Source organism: Rhyacophila brunnea, unplaced genomic scaffold (assembly GCF_057557595.1).
Source record: "Rhyacophila brunnea isolate RB1 unplaced genomic scaffold, BYU_Rbru_1.0 scaffold_3, whole genome shotgun sequence".
Taxonomy (NCBI): Eukaryota; Metazoa; Arthropoda; class Insecta; order Trichoptera; family Rhyacophilidae; genus Rhyacophila; species Rhyacophila brunnea.
In genome coordinates this window covers 751965-768996 of record NW_028232965.1, presented here as the reverse complement: position 1 = coordinate 768996, position 17032 = coordinate 751965, and the positions used below count along the sequence as shown (strand labels likewise).

The window sequence follows — 17032 nt, the reverse complement described above, 5'->3', positions numbered from 1 at the left end:
TACTTCATATCAAGTACAAGTTTGAGCATATTGAGCATACTAATTCAACAGAAAATTTAAAAACGTTGTTCTTTTTAACTTGTAATTATTTTGTCTTAAATTGAGAAAAACTACTGAAATAAATAATTGAAGAAGAATATGACGATAATTAGATTGTCAATTATTCCACTAATTAGGAAAATAATGTCGCTTATCAGTGATCAAACTATGATAAGGTTTTTGGTCATGTTTTGACCAAACTAACCGCTGTGTTTCTTCACATATAATCATATTATTACCATAGCGTTGTGAGCATTTCAAATGAGGTGACATGTAAGTTGTACGTATGCAGTTCATTGTGGGACACTTATTCGCGTGCCGCAGTACGTGAAATATGAGTTCGTATAACATTTTATGAAATGACGAGTTATTCGTTGAACATTTCACCGTGGAATACATTTGTACGTATCTTACAAAATGCGGTGATAGTTTGCAAATAGTACTATTCCAATTAGATTAACCATAACCTAACCTAACCTAGTAAAGAAATCTTCACGGTGAATCGTTCAACGAAGAACTCGTCATTTGATTAAATGTTACACGAACTCATGTTTCACGTACTGCGGCTCACGAATAAGTGTCCTGCGGTGAACTGTTTACGTACAAATTTCCGGATACGTTCAAATGAAATATAGACATCGGGTTATTATCAAATGGAAGATAATAATACATTGACCCAATTTTTACTCTTAACATAAAATAACCAAAAAAGCAGTTATCAAGTTATGCCCAAACAACACCGAATTACAAATAACATGATTATCTGTCATCTGTCTAAATTCCTGGCACATGACCGACTTTTGGTAAGTGATAGTGACCGATTCTTTTTGACGTTAGAATGCATATTAAGTTAAATTAGTTGTGGAATTGACGGGCGAGTTACAGTTGCGCGATTGAACATAATCTGACAGCGGAATGACGTATTCAATACGGCGTCATAAGATTCATTACGTATATAGTTACATGTTTGCCTCCTCTACAGAAAAGTTTGTAAGACTGTTTTATCTATCATTACCATTTATATACATATTGAGTAGCAAACCAATGGATAGCGACCCGTTTCAGGCCGTCGTATGGTCATTAACTAAAAACCACAGTGTCACTTAAAAGTTAAAAGCCCACTGGATTGACGCACTCACCGACGGATTACGTGGCAGCGAAGAACTAGAGACCGATAAGAATGGAAAAAGCCATGGGAGGCCTTAACCCAGCAGTGAATTGACCCCGACTGTTGATGATACGTGTTGAGCACCAATGAACATCACATAGTTTGTTTGAGGCTCAATTCATGGTTTATAGTATTTATACCATGTAATCGTGTTCAATCAAAATGAGATGAATTTTAAATTAATAGCTATGAAATATGACTGCGAAGACTATTTTTTACAACGTTTTTCTTAGCTCGTATTATTATTTGTCCAGCGGTTCTTTGTCCGGTACAAATCTTGCTATCGATTTTTAACTAACTTCCCGACTAGCTAGACATTTGAAACTTTTATAATATATCAGAACACAATGCCAATGCATTTTTTTAATACTTTTAGCCATCTTTAAGTAGAATCGAATTCATTTTCAGTTAATTCTGTTTTGTATGAAAAGTTATTTCGACACCATTATTAGTTGCTAGGGGAGGGGTCTGGGGTCCTAGCAACTAAATTATTAATATATACGTGCGTTACTATGGAAATCAATATGAATGTCAAAATGACATTTCAGTAATATTTCGATCAAGTACAAATTTTTTTGATCGTTTAAGCTAGTCAAGTCAAGTTTATATGATTCAATAGAAAATTTAAAAACGTTCTTTTTATCTTGTAATTATTTTATCCTACAAAACTATTAGTGATAACCACCTACTAAAAATCAGTAATGTACGGGGATTCAACTTATTTAATAAAAAAATCTTATATTACTATTTTAATTTCATTGACGTGATAAAATGATATTTAAATACTTAAAAGAATTGGTTATTAACCTTAAAATAAAAAATTCCATCCATTAGTTATTTCAATAAAAATAAAATCAAAATTATCACGTTGGAACCACTTTGTTGGTTGCTCAATGTTCAAACAAAAATGTTATGTAAATTTTTTGAGAACAAAGTAGTAAATTAAATGATTGTTTCATACATGTAACGTAGATAATTATGCAATAATAATATGTAGCTAAATTAAAGTTAAATGCATCATAAAATATTGTGTAGGTATACATCAAAAATTACTCTAAACTAAATACCTACACTTCATTTCCCGTGATTTATCAGTAATGTATTATTATCAAATTAAATGAATAAATTTGGCATTGATTCTATATTAAGTGATATAATAATTATAATTATACTACAACATGTCAGGGACAGCGTGTATAAATAAACGTTATGTTTACATAATATAATATAATATTAAACACGCTGGGATACAACTTACTTAATTAAACACCGTTACCAAGGATAAGAAAAACACGTTTCTTAAAATTAATTATACATAGTTTTTTTTACAATACTTCCTTTTTCCCATTGCCCTAATTGTACAGTTGGAATCATAATAGTTAAAACTAGTAGCGGTACCTATGTGTACGACTATAACACATCCGGGCATCTCTATAGGCAGTAACTTATTATTAAAAACTAAATATTATCTTGCAGAAATTAATGATGTTTCATTCGCTGCGGACCTTTTAATTAATATTTAATTACTACATTTAAATAACCTGCTAATTATTACATGCATTTTAAATGATCAAAATATAATTACCTCATAGAATAGCCATGCACTGAAAAGTACTTGGAAGAGATTATACACTACTAGTATATTATTTAATTGTAGTGGTTTTCTATTTTCCATTAATTTTGGGCCGACAACCTAAAACAGAATAAAAATGCATATTATGAAGTCAATTTTATTTTTACTGTAGGTACAGTATCGGTCACGGGTAGCGAGTTTCAGTAATAGGGATGCTGTTGGAAAAATATACATTATATCATTATATTTACTATTTGAAACCATCCACTACGAATTGTAACAAAGTTCATTTTGGCGTGCACGGGATCAAGTATTATGACATAATAATTATGAAGTAGTAATTCTACGATATTATAAACATATTAATATGTTTTAATAAGATAAAACATTGAGAGTAAAATTTACCATATACTTGTACATTAAATACATTATATTATTAAATTGTATTAATTCAATTATTTCTGCTAATGCTCTGCATTTACAGTATCGATGCACCGCACGCCACTGATCGTATTTACTTACATACTAGAAAATTGACATTTTTATTACAATGCCACATTATTTTTTTTAAATATTCAGATTTTCAATTTAATAATACACATTATTATGTTATGAGTATTATGACTAACAATATTCCCTTTCAACCAACATATTATGGAATACTGCCAGATATTGTGACTGGCATCCTGCGATAGTATGTCACATAAGCATGTACGGGGTTCTATTGAAACCACCATAACTGGCTAGGAACTGGGAAGTACAACAGTCTAAGGTCAGCATGGCTATCTCCATACGCTGCATAATAATTTATTAAGGAACAATTTTATTATGTTGTGAATATATGAAAATATGGCTAGGTATGCCAGTAGTTTTCCAATATTTCAAATATAAATTATAATTACCCGTGCGATGTAGACGTATGATAAGCATATGATCATTGTGGGGAGAGGTGAGTCCATCATCATCCATTTGGAAACCCTGGGGTCGCTCTTATTGTCTAGGAGGTCGTGGTAGCCGGCAACCAGTGAAGTCATTACCTCCATCTTGGAAAAACGATTTCAGACGAGTTTTGACAGAACTGGATTTTCCAAAACAAGTAGGTAGCTTGTGATAATCTGTAACATAAATAAAATGCCGGTGTTATTACATTACAGTAAACAATAATTATCTTTGAAGAAACTAGATTTGAATTTAAAATGTTTTTTTTAGTTTTAATATGAACAGAAAATATGATTTTAGCATATACTATAGCAATTTAAAACCTGTTTAATTTATATTTTAGCTCTAAGCACATAATACACAATTTTCGAAATGTAAACTTATAGCTCAACACAGAACATTAGACTAAATACTTTATATTATTCAATATTAGTAATTAATTTATTTTAAAGAATTAATAATAAACAATAATTACTACGTTATAGATACTCGTATCAAAAGTGAGAGAGTTGTATTTGCAGTATTATTGGTGGAATCATTCATTGTACACAATAATAAACAAAATACGTAGTAGGTACCTATTAAATTAGATCAACTGTTGGTTAAGGTTGATATTGTTTCATAATTGATTACTTTAATCGGTTCATGGCACATGTAACTATAATATGTATTATAGAATTTTCTTCTTTATCTTTGCCCAATCTGAATACATCTTCATTCTTCTCGGATTTCTTTATTTTTCACGTGATTTCCGAGTTATTTGTCAGTTGTTTATTTGACAATATCCTCCTAAGCCAGTATTTTCCAACCTTATTTGTGCCGTCCCCCACTTCAACGCTTCAAAAAACTCCATGCGGGGGGGGGGGGGTTCTATCAAAATGCCACAGTTAACTAACAAATTCTGAAAAAAAATTGCTTGAAATAAAAAATGCACATGGGCAATACTATTTTTAATTTAACTTTCGTAACTAAGTATCTATGTATATTACATACAACTCAGAACAGAAGTAGTGCAATCCTTGTGCTTGATGTGAGCTGCAAAGAGTTTTTATGTGAGATACTGATTTGGTAATTTTAATGTTAAATCTCCACAGTTTGTGATATCAAAACGATTTTTAACCTACTTTAAAATGTAATACTTTTACTCTCCCGCAATCTTGGAATCGGCTGTTTGCATATCTGAAGGTATAATGAGACGCGTAGCGACTTTCACTTGATTGGACCTTTGTCTAGGCGACCTATCTCGTCCGTGTCAACCGACAATATTTTTACGGACGATGAGCCTATCCAATTTTTTTCCTTGTCTATGACCAACAAAATACAGAATTCTCTCTGGATATATATATCGGAGAGTCAATCTTGCACTTTTATTTGATATTCGTCTTCTCTGTCATCGGTGGACTCTTTAGCGGCGTATTTATTTTATTGATTTTTATTGAAATATTATATCGATTTTTTCAGCTAGTATTGATAGCATACACGCTGTATACCATAACGCACTAATTTATTCAAAATATAATGTAATCACAATCGGGTTTTAACCACTATTAGAATATATTTTTTACTTCTCCAAACAACATTTATATTAATTGGTAAATAATGAATAGAACAAAACGATTCGTGATAATGGTAAACGCTGCTCATGCAAATACACCCGAAAGTAATAGGTAATGTATGTAATGGCGGTGATTGGCAATACAATTAATTCAAGTCAGTGCCGAGTTGAGTGCATTTTGTTTGAATATTGTCATCATCAGTACGTCCAGTGACGTCCCATGGGGGTAGGCAGATTGAGCGTCGCTTGGGGGCGGCAGTCACTCGAAGGGCGGAAAATCGAAGAGAATCATTAAGTATATACATAAATAAATAGCTACCTAACCTTAAAGTAATAACGGAAATAGTTTTCCATTGAAAATTCACCTCACTGGTTGGAAACAAAATGTATTAATTAACATACAAGGTTTAACAGGACTGTATTTTTTGTCGGGTTGCCGATGTCTAGTTTACTTCCGTTGTCCTTAGATGTCACGTCTTTGATGACCAGCAATGATACGTGCAGATTCGCGAATTATAGGTAGGTATATATTTACCTAATTTAAAATATATCTAAATATTTTTGCAAGTCACTCGTGAATTTTGGAAGTTGTCAGGTATATTTTTAAATGTATCTGGAACCGTAGACTTGCAATATTGTCTATTGAAGCAGAGGTGGCGTTTAAATTAGATTTAGTGGTAAGTATAATATTTTGTTAGTAATGTATCCATACAACACATTTCATAGATATTTTCGTCATGAAAGGTGATGAAAAATGCTGTAAGTACAAAAAAATGGAACTTTATTTTGACGCTGCCTAGGGGCGGCATTTTGTCTAGGGACGTCACTGAGTACGTCTTCTAGTAATAGCATACCACAAGAATTGTAAAAACAATGTCTTGTACGTAGATATTCTACCATTAAAAAACATTATAATCCGACGCGCAATTGTCTATGACATGATGACATTAAAATAATGTACTCGTGTATTTCTATACACTGATTTTTACTTATCAGAAGACTTACTGAAAATAGTCTGTTATCTATCATAGTATTCGTCGTAATGCGACAGGTCGTGTTTTTCTCACAAGTGAAATGACCAAAATATTACTTTGGATTTATATTGTAATATTATTTAATGCTATTTTGTGAGAGAGGGGGTTATAAAACCAATAATATGCGACAAAACCATATGTGATAAAAATTCTAAGATATAATTGAGCAAAGCAGATGAGAATTTTAATGTAAATGGAAGAAGTGGGGAGAAATTAGCAATTAAAAAAATATGTTTCTTTGTTTCGTCTTCTTCAAATAAAAATGTTTTATGACGTTACGGAAATAGTTTTTTGCATTGAAATGGAAAATGCAAAAGTGCGCGATTCAGATAGCTACAATACGTTAACTAGATGTCCAATCTGGCCGTTTTTCCACTATTTTTATGCTGGGATAAATAAACACCGAAAAACTTTTTTTCAAATGCCAGCATAGATTTTTTAATCATGGTTTCGTAATTGAATTATTACAATCGCAATTAAACACATAAAAAATTCTGTAGATTTACGTTGACTCCTATATTATCGAGGTTCACAGCCGAAAAGCCCGGAAATGGAAGGAGCCCACACGATTCTATACCTTATCTAAAATAGTCCCAAAAGAAAAAAAATAAAAAAGAATAGTCATTGATGTACTTATTATTATCGATATTATTTTGACGTGAATCAAGAAACAAAATATTTTAAATGTTATTAAGATATATTGGGTAAAAAAAACTAGACTATTGAATATATATAATTCTGAAAACACTCATGAGAAAATATAGCCAATAGAAAATAAATTGAAAAAAGTAGACACCCGGCAGGGATCAAACCCGCGTCTCTTGGGTATCGCGCCCTGTGTAATACTACTATGCTACAACTGTCATGCTTAATTACGACCAATTTTAACTATTTACCTTATTAATATCTGATCTTGTGAATTATTCGTTGAATAAAACAAAATAGTTAAGACGGTACTTCAGTGAAACGGAAAATAATTTTCAACTATAGGTGCGATGAAATTTTGGACTCGCTGGCAATCGGCAAGTGAACGTCGAGCTGTGAACATGTCAATTTGTTTCGTGATGGCGACGGGGGTATTAATTCTTAAATCGTGTAAAGATGACTAAAAAACGTTACTCATTTACTTAAAAAGAAAACATGTCAATGAATATATTATTATTGTTACTAATAGATCAGTAAACAGAACATTAAATGGACGCATGTTGGATTAATATGACAAATTATATTTCGTTCGGCACGCGTCATTTACACAATCCGCGCATCGCCTAGCCACGATCTTTTTAAACCATGCCTCAACTGAGGTATAACTTTAATTAAAACTAGACTATTATTGCCTTTATTTTTTCGATATTTCGACGCAAACGTATATTATTTTTTTGAGATTGGTTATATTATATAAAATTTGAAAAATAAACAAATATAATATGTATATGAATATTGATTATTCACATAATCTTTAGTAAGAATCATATTTTGTTTTATTCATAAACTGTTTGCTATGAAAATAAGTGTTTCAAAACTGTAATCCTCTCACGGAAGTAAAATCTAGTCATACATATTATTTAATGCATAGGTATCATTCACGTTAAAAAAGAGTAAATTTTATCTTGTTTGAAGGCCAATAATATTTTATTATGTTAAATTTATAGTATACCTTAGGTATCGTTTTAATAATGCCATAATATCCTTCGATCGAATTGTGTAGTACATAATTATCGTTTGTAAACAATAATTTTCATGCATTTGGTAGCACATGGCTACAATAAAAAAATGACACTTAAATGGGTACCTGCGCAATAGTATTTATTTGATCTCAATACGTTTAAGTCAGTTAAATTAACTTACTATGAATATGCGGTTCACTAATAAATATTCAAAAAAAAATTATTACTAGTAAATGGGCGTGATCTTCTTTAGCACAAAATTAAAATAAAAAGACTAAATGAGAGTAAATTTGATGTTTTGGTCATGAACATGACATTAACACGTATTTTTATATGAAATGACTTAAGTAATAATAAAATAACATATAATCAATCTGGAAAATCCAATAGGTAATAAATATATCTAGACTCTAGAGTTTGTTCAACATACTATTATTGAAACTAATGCAGTTGAGGTAGGCAGGAACAACTTTCCGAGTGTCTACTAAGACTTGATTAGATCTAAGATCAAATTATGAGAAAAAAAATCATATTATGAAAATAAAATTAAAAATAGCTTACAGATTAATATTTTAATAATTCTTGATTTCAATCGACTAATTTTATTGATAAAGCCGTATTTGTCCATTATAATATTGTATAGAATTTTTTTTACCGTAAAAAAGATAAACAATACGTTTTATGAACATACATAAATTATATAAGTGCATTATTATTACTACAGCAGGCCATGTGAACCAATAACAGTAGTGAAGTGTAACAGTAACATAATTAGTAATATAAAGGAAACAATCACAAATACCCAGGCTTTGAAAAAAACTCATAAGTATATTGTGACCACACCGGAATCAAACCCGGAGCCCCCGGATGAAAGGCCAGCAACTTACGTACTTGACCGAATTAATGTCGATTATACTACTGACATTACGTGTATAACACTTGTTTTAAAATTCGTTACATGTAACTATTTTTTTTTTTACTAAATTGGAATAATTTTGCCATGGGTAGATGAGATTGTAGTGGGCAGAAATTATTAGACAGGGAAAATATCATTATATCACTCGACGCTCTTACGAGTATGTCTAGTTTTCTGTCAAAATAATCGAAATTCACGCGTATGTGGTTTGTTTATAATTTGTGTTTTTTATGTATGAATTTTTTCTTCTTCATAATATGTATTATTAAATTCACGCAGAACCAGTTTCTTATGTGCCTCAGTACCTATATTAATCTTACATATCGTAGGTACAAAGTTTCCATGCAGTGGAAACATAAAAGAAGATGATTTTGACATGAGGTGTTAAAAGGCGTATAATCGGGATCCATCAGGCGTGCCAAGTAATCCATTCCTGCGCATCTATTCTATACACAAGACTGCTATCGGCAGCTATCGAGGGTAGTTTTTAATATTTCTGTATCGACGTATTAACACGTATTGTAACAATTATAATAAGTGCTATATTTTAACGGCACCTCTCTTGGCTGTGTTAAATTTTAGAGCGAGATAGACAGTTTTGACTTTTTAGACGGCTAACTTATTGCAACAATTACAATACTTCAATACAAACATAATAAATCTTTATTATATTATGTCAAAAAGCTCATTAAAGCGCCAATCTGAGGCGAAAGATCTTGGGATAATTTTTGATTCTTCATTATCTTTTCACTCGCATATAACAGCTCTACGTACGAGTAAGCTTCTAGGATTCATCAACGATCATGCGATAATCCAAACCATTCAAGAATCCAAATGTCTTACGTACACTCTACGTCTCATTAGTGCGTAGCATTCTTGAATATGGGTCGATTATCTGGTGTCCTTAAGAGGTTTCCTATACGATTTTCCTTTCGATAATTCGTCAAATGATTGTTTTCAAACTGCCATTCTACAAGGCATGTTTAATTTTCACTCTCTCGAATCTCGTATGTCTCTTCTGCTCCTGAAATACTTTTGTCTGTTATCGCGAGGGATGGTTTCCAATCCTGATGTCCTACATGCACTTGTCAATTACCTACGTACCATGATTTATTCTGGATCGGGACCGTTTCCTCGTGTCAAGCCTATCAGGCACCATTAGCGAGAGGTGCAAGACTAGTCAATGCGCTCCCCAAAGGCGTAGATATTTTCGGTGACGTGGTATGTATTTTGTATTCGATATTTTATTTTTCTGAATAAAATTTAATTTTTTGTATTTAAGGGGGGACATGCTCGTCGAAGGTCAAAATTGAGTTTTTATTGTATATTCAAACCATGATCCTGGACACTCCTTAAACGTTGTAGATGATCTATTTATATACTTTTGAAGCCTTATTATCCTTTATAGTTAATTTAAACATTTGATGACTGCATGAAGTATTTTTGTTACATAAAATAGTATTCTTTTAAACCTCTCGCTCTAATGTTTTAGAATATAGTCATATTTCGGTACATAACTGTGCAGTGGTGTTAAAATTTTTTACATTTATTAATTTTTAAACGCATTTATAAAACCATTAGCATAATTTATTACGAGATAATTTTTGTAAAATATTCACGATAAAAAATTATATTGATAATCTCTGTGATCCCAAATTTGACAAGAATTAGGCATTTTATTATTCAAAAAATCGGCAAGATTAACACTTTTCAAGATGATTCTAAAGATATTTATTATAAGCTATGTTTTTGACCATTCAAGTGTGATAAACATCTTATGAATAATGATTGCTTTATAATAATTATTGACCTAAGAATAAGGTAGTGTTTTTTTGAAATACGCCATTTCTTTTGTCATTCCCCAGTGGTTAAGCTACAACATACGGCCGTAATTGACAAACTATAATTGAAGTAAAGAGTAAAATGATATTGACGCGCGTGTTTGAACATGTACCGTTTAAAAAAAAATAAAAAAAAATTCGGTTAGGTACATGTTCAAACACGCGCGTTAACATAATTTTACTCCCTACTTTAATTATAGTTTGTCATTTTATGGCTACGGCCGTATGTTGTAGCTTAACCACTAGGGAATGACAAAAGAAATGGCGTATTTCAAAAAAACACTACCTTATTATTAGGTCAATAATTATTATAAAGCAATTATTATTCATAAGATTTTTATCACACTTGAATGGTCAAAAACATAGCTTATAAAAAATATCTTAATCATCTTCAAATGTGTTAATTTTGCCGATTTTTTGAATAATAAAATGCCTAATTCTTGTCAAATTTGGGATCACAGAGATTATCAAAATATTTTTTTATCGTGAATATTTTACAAAAATTATCTCGTAATAAATTATACTAATGGTTTTATAAATGCGTTTAAAAATTAATAAATGTAAAAAATCATAACACCACTGCACAGTTCTGTACCGAAATATGACTATATTCTAAAACATTAGAGCGAGAGGTTTAAAAGAATACTATTTTATGTAACAAAAATACTTCATGCAGTCATCAAATGTTTAAAATAACTATAAAGGATAATAAGGCTTCAAAATTATATAAATAGATTATCTACAACGTTTAAGGAGTGTCCAGGATTATGGTACCGATAGTAGTCTTGTGTATAGAATAGATGCGCTGAAGGAGGTAGTGATAAAACCATCCGCATGAGAATGACTCTTCAGATCTATGGAATTAGTGGAATAGAGGCGGTAGGTTGAAGAGACTGGATTGACACAGGAAACAATACAAGAGAAAGACAGAGAACACTCGGATCAACAGGATCTTCAATAGTATTGGCAATCAGCTCATCTGGGTGGAGGAATAACTGTATGAGAGTTTTTAGCAGAATACGAGCTGGTTATTGCATTGATTAAGATAATCAATGTTCAATTAACACGTACACATTTGAACAACTGACCGTTCATCAGTTATTATAATTATTCTGACTTATTGTCAGAGTTTTTTTAATATTTGATGGTTAAGCACGACTATAAGACTACATTCTTGCAATTGACCACCAAAAGCACAAAATAATCTCTGCGGTCAGGTCAGATGCAGTGTGCTCCGGCGAAACATGTTTATCATGTGGGAAATAAAATTTATATATGCCACCGGATTAGTATGTCTCCGCCCATCAAGTTTTCGAGTAATTATTTTGTTTTTTGACAAATGTAAAATAACTACAGACTTACATTACAGATTAAATATGGATGATCGCTTTTATTGATTGCTACATACTCTTTGTACAACTTCTGGTTATGACCGTTACGGTGAATTTATGTTAATTATGATTCTGTATGCGGCGTAATAAAAGCAGCATGCATATGCATGGCAATGAATTAGAAATACATTTTATATGACTAGTAATTGTCATGTATGCTTTTACTAGTATAATTTTTTTCCTTGTCTCATCATCATCAGCCGACTTGAAGGCCTCCCCTAGCTCCTTTCACTTTTCTTGGTCCCTAAAACTTCATTGCTACATACCCGTTTTTCCTTGTCTTATTGATAATAAACAATCTCAAAAAATTCAAAAAAATATAGTGAAATATTCTAGTATATTAGTTTGCTAGTACTTACTTATTCAATGAAGTTACGTTGGTGTTCCATAATGACCAAGTGAAATAGTGTAATGAGAGCATCCTTATCTCTGATTTGTTCACGGCCGCACTTCCATTACGATATAAACATCTCAGAATGATAAGATTTTAGTGCCACACTTCCTTACCCCGTAACGAAGCTGCACGGGACTGGTATAACAACAATGCACCTCGATGCTTAGATCATAGTTTCTTAACCGGTGGTCCGCGAACCACTGGTTGTTCGCGAAGATTTTTGGGTGGGCCGCAAAAATTTTCTGCAGTTCAAAAATAGTTAGTATCCATTTTTAAAAGCTTATATTAAATTTCAAGTAATAAATATCTTTCACAACTCGTGCATCTACAAGGGTTCACAATGAATTAACAAGTCATTTCCGGAATGAATGACACTGTTGTATATGGTCATAAATCGTTTCCGTGGTTTACCTAGAAACACCACATTTAAAGCGAGGTTGTATTATATTTCGACAATTGTTTCATAAATGGTGTAAATATTTATTATTTTATTCCAATGTTGATGGTCCGCAAAACATTTTTTGTTTTTTTTTGTGGTCCGCGGATGTAAAAAGATTAAGAAACATTGGCTTAGATAAAGAGTTTAGAAAATAAAAATAGGCTATTTGACTTGCTCTGTGGTCTTTTATATTTTAGTAGCATAAAGTGTCCTTTGTACTGGTGTACTGAAACTATTTCGAAACAGAGGAGAGAGGAGTTGAAAGTGATGAATCTAAGGAGGCACGGAAATATTTCGTCCTCAATATGACGCAGCAAACTTTTCGAATGCCTCAAAATTGTCTATGGTTGATATTAAGTTGGCGTGGCCCGTGTGTGAACAGATCCTGGCAAATAGCTCTGCTCGGTCGGATCCCAACAGCAGGGCAGTCCCAGAGGACTTGTTCAGCGTCTTGATGGTCGTGCGCGCATGTGCATTTCGACCCAAGCCCTATTAAACGAAAACCGTGCAGTTTGGCTGTAATCGTACAGTGTGACTTTTAGATTTTTTTTATACAATGAATAATATACAAGAAATAGGATTGTACCAGTAATTATTGAATGATTTTCAAAGTATTTTCATTGATTTAATTTGTTGATAATAATAAATATTTTTTCCACATTTTATTTAAATTTTGTTACTATGAATAAGAAACGTTGTTTTTCATACAAATTCTCTTAGTTTTATTGTATGATTCCAACGTCAAGATGACGTGATGAGTTATTTATAATAATTCTCACAGAATGTCTACCTCAAAGTTAAAGATTTACTGCTTTGTTTTTGATGAAATATATCAGTAGGTTTATCTTTATACTATGCATGTGAACTTTTGCATTCTTACTACTGGTGATAAACATCGATTTTTTTCAGATTCATGAGAAAATTTTAGTCAATGCACGAATAAATGCATTTCAATGCACATTTAATATTTTAGAATACACAAATAATTTATTAAATAACAGTGAAAAAAGAGCAATAAAATCTGATTGGCGGGCCGAGGTCAAGTGTCATAAATGTAATATATTTAAAATAAGCAACAAATTCAAATATATATATATATATATATATAAATATTACAGCTGATGACTGATGATATATTATACATATCGCAGGGAAACGGGTTTAGCTACGTAGGTATATTATATGCTTTGTGGTCGTTGGTGTGTGTTAGGCATAAAGCCCATTGACGCAGCGAGTGCGGCGCTCGCGCAAAATTTCTACAAGTGGCGCCGTAAATCATCAAAAATACAACGTAATCAAATACGCCAGCGCCCACTGGACTTAACGATGCCTTGCGCGCCGCTTGCCGCATGAGTCACCGTTTTTCGCTTCTCGGAGATACGATTTAATGAAAATACAAAGAAGTCCATTCATTGAACACGGCTACCAAAATTACGCTGCTTGAGGCCTCGTCGATCGACGGGCCAAAAGCAATTATTTAATAACAGAGAACCCATTGTTTTATTTTATTCCGTGTCATTATATTTCGCTGGTTGAATAATGTCGTCGTAAATATTTATTACAAGCCCCGAAATAATATAATATTTTTATTGCTTTGTTATGAGAGACGCTGTAAAAATAATTTTTTTGTGCTGCTTGGGCCGCTTATTACATAGGTGAAGGGTAATGCGCGGTGAGAGACGTGTGGTTATGGTTATGAATACGCTGACTTCGCCCGCTCGACGCGTTCTGTGGGCACCATCGCTTAGAATCACACGTGTGACAAAAATTCACACGTTATGTATGTTCAATCCAGTGTAAGTATCTAATAGCTAATACATTCGTTAATAACCTCCACAGTGTAGATGTCAAAATGTAATACTCCTCTTTGCATAAATCATTTAAAATGAGTAGGTGCATGACTTTGGCACTCGATTTAGCAATAAAAAAAATCAGGATATAAAAACACACTATATTGGAATGTCAGAAAAATACTATGACCAATACACGAGATCGTCAATTATACTGTCTAAAATGAAAATAGTAATGTATAGGTATTTTCAATAGAACAAAGGTAAATAAAAATAACTTCAAATAAGTTTTTTTACATTCCTATATAAACGTACGTCTCCTGCATTTTTACAACTTTTTTATTAGCTCGTATTCTTATTTGTTCTTATTTGTCTTGGTACAAATCTTGCAATCGATTTTTAACTAACTTCCCGACTTGCTAGATATTTGAAACTTTTACAATATATCAGAACACGATGCCAATGCATTTGTTAAATACTTTTAGCCATCTTTAAGTAGAATTTAATTCATTTTCAGTTAATTCTGTTTTGTAGTTTTTTCGGAAGAAATCCGTAATCCAATCCACTATTATTGGTTGCTAGGTCTGGGGTCCCAGCAACTAAATTATTAATATATACGTGCGTTACTATGGAAATCAATATGAGTGTCAAAATGACATTTCAATATTATTTCTATCAAGTACAATTTTTTGTTGATCGTTATGGTCGAAATTTAAAAATGTTGTATATAAAAAATTCTTTTTATCTTGTAATTATTAGTTGATATATTCTGGTATTTTTAAATAATTGTATTATAATTTAATTAGTAGAATTCCATTTTACAGACGGTAATATGTTTTTGGTAAATTTCGATAATCACACTATAATATTTTGTCTTCTCCTTTACTCCAGTACTATTAAAAAATAATAGTCTAATACTTGGTATGTTTGGAAATAGTATTAACTTAATAAACTTTACTTTAAAACAGGTTCATAAATATTGTAAGATTTGCGCGAATACATGAGTTTAAACATGTGCCAAAATTAGAATTAGTGAATTATACAATAATTAAAAATCATAGTAATGCAACGCAACGCAAATTATTAAATTGGGTTCAATCAGCGCCATCTTTAGATTAATAAAACCTGAGCATATCTTTTTGCACAAGCAACGAGTGGTCCACTGTTTAGCTGTCAAAATCAGATCCCAGATTGCTTGACATATTAATTCGCCCTTTCTCGTTTCAAATTGAATTATAAAAAATTCTCAAATCAAATATATTAATAAATTATAAATAATATACATTCCTGTTATTGATCAGCTGTCAAAATCAAACTAGTCCTTCACACAAAAACCGGTGGTAATGTTGATTTCCAAAAAATATATAGCATTGGTCTATGCATTACATTTGTAGAAGGTGTGTTAATGCTAGTATATTGTTTATCGTGTAAGTTATCTATTCAAATCAAACCATTCCCTGTGTGAACATGACAGAGGCATCAGTATGAGCACTATATAGAACAATGACAGGCAATGACAGGTCATACTTAGACAACAACGGGAGGGTCGGAAAAAGTAGGACCAGTCGTTGTGAATGTATCGGCTTTCTACTTGAGTCGGCAATGGCTCAATTGAAAATCATATTTATTTATGAATTTCATACAAAATTTAATAAAAGCGTGAGTGAAAGCCACATTAGTAATATTTATAATGAATTATGTGGATTATGTAATATCATTATTTATATTTTATACGAAATGCTGCATTTTATTTAATATAAACGATGGTATTCTACGAATAATTGACAGTTGACACCATTAATACGATAGTATTCAAATACACATGTATATTCATAAGTCCAAATATAACCGGTTTGCATATATGTAGCTGTTAAAACTGCAATTTAATATGTATAGCTGTCAATGTTATGTTGCATGACACCTTCCATTAATCCTCCAAGGCAAGTCAGAAGTCTCATCATTGCATTGATGCAGGCAATAAATAACCATAGGATATGGCGAAAAAATTAACGAGAAGAACATGTCGTTTTTATGTTTCGTCTTAATGAATTCTTATCTGTGATTATAGTCAGACATTTTTAAATTATTGATTCATTCATATCGCAATGTCTTGAATGAATTATTGAACATAACGGTGATACTATTTAAATATCACGAAAACTGTGCTCAATTAATGTATAATAAAAGATTACTTGTCAGTAATTAACAAACCCTTAATTGGGGTGTTCAATTATTGCTACCTTTTCATTACAAGTAACAAGACAATTTCCTGCGACTGCGGGTATA

General features: G+C 31.7%; 1 protein-coding gene across 3 annotated transcripts in view; it reads right to left on the bottom strand.

The window, feature by feature from the left end:
* LOC147067723 (very long chain fatty acid elongase AAEL008004-like) overlaps positions 1–17032 on the bottom strand; it is a 110026-nt gene that overhangs the window by 27325 nt on the left and 65669 nt on the right. For all 3 annotated transcript variants that reach the window (XM_085952864.1, XM_085952865.1, XM_085952866.1), the window contains exons 3-4: positions 3683–3895; positions 2793–2900 (exon numbers count right to left, since the gene is read on the bottom strand). In XM_085952864.1, coding sequence (XP_085808990.1) covers positions 2793–2900; positions 3683–3823 — 249 coding nt within the window. In that variant the 5' untranslated portion in view covers positions 3824–3895. The remainder of the gene's footprint in view (positions 1–2792; positions 2901–3682; positions 3896–17032) is intronic.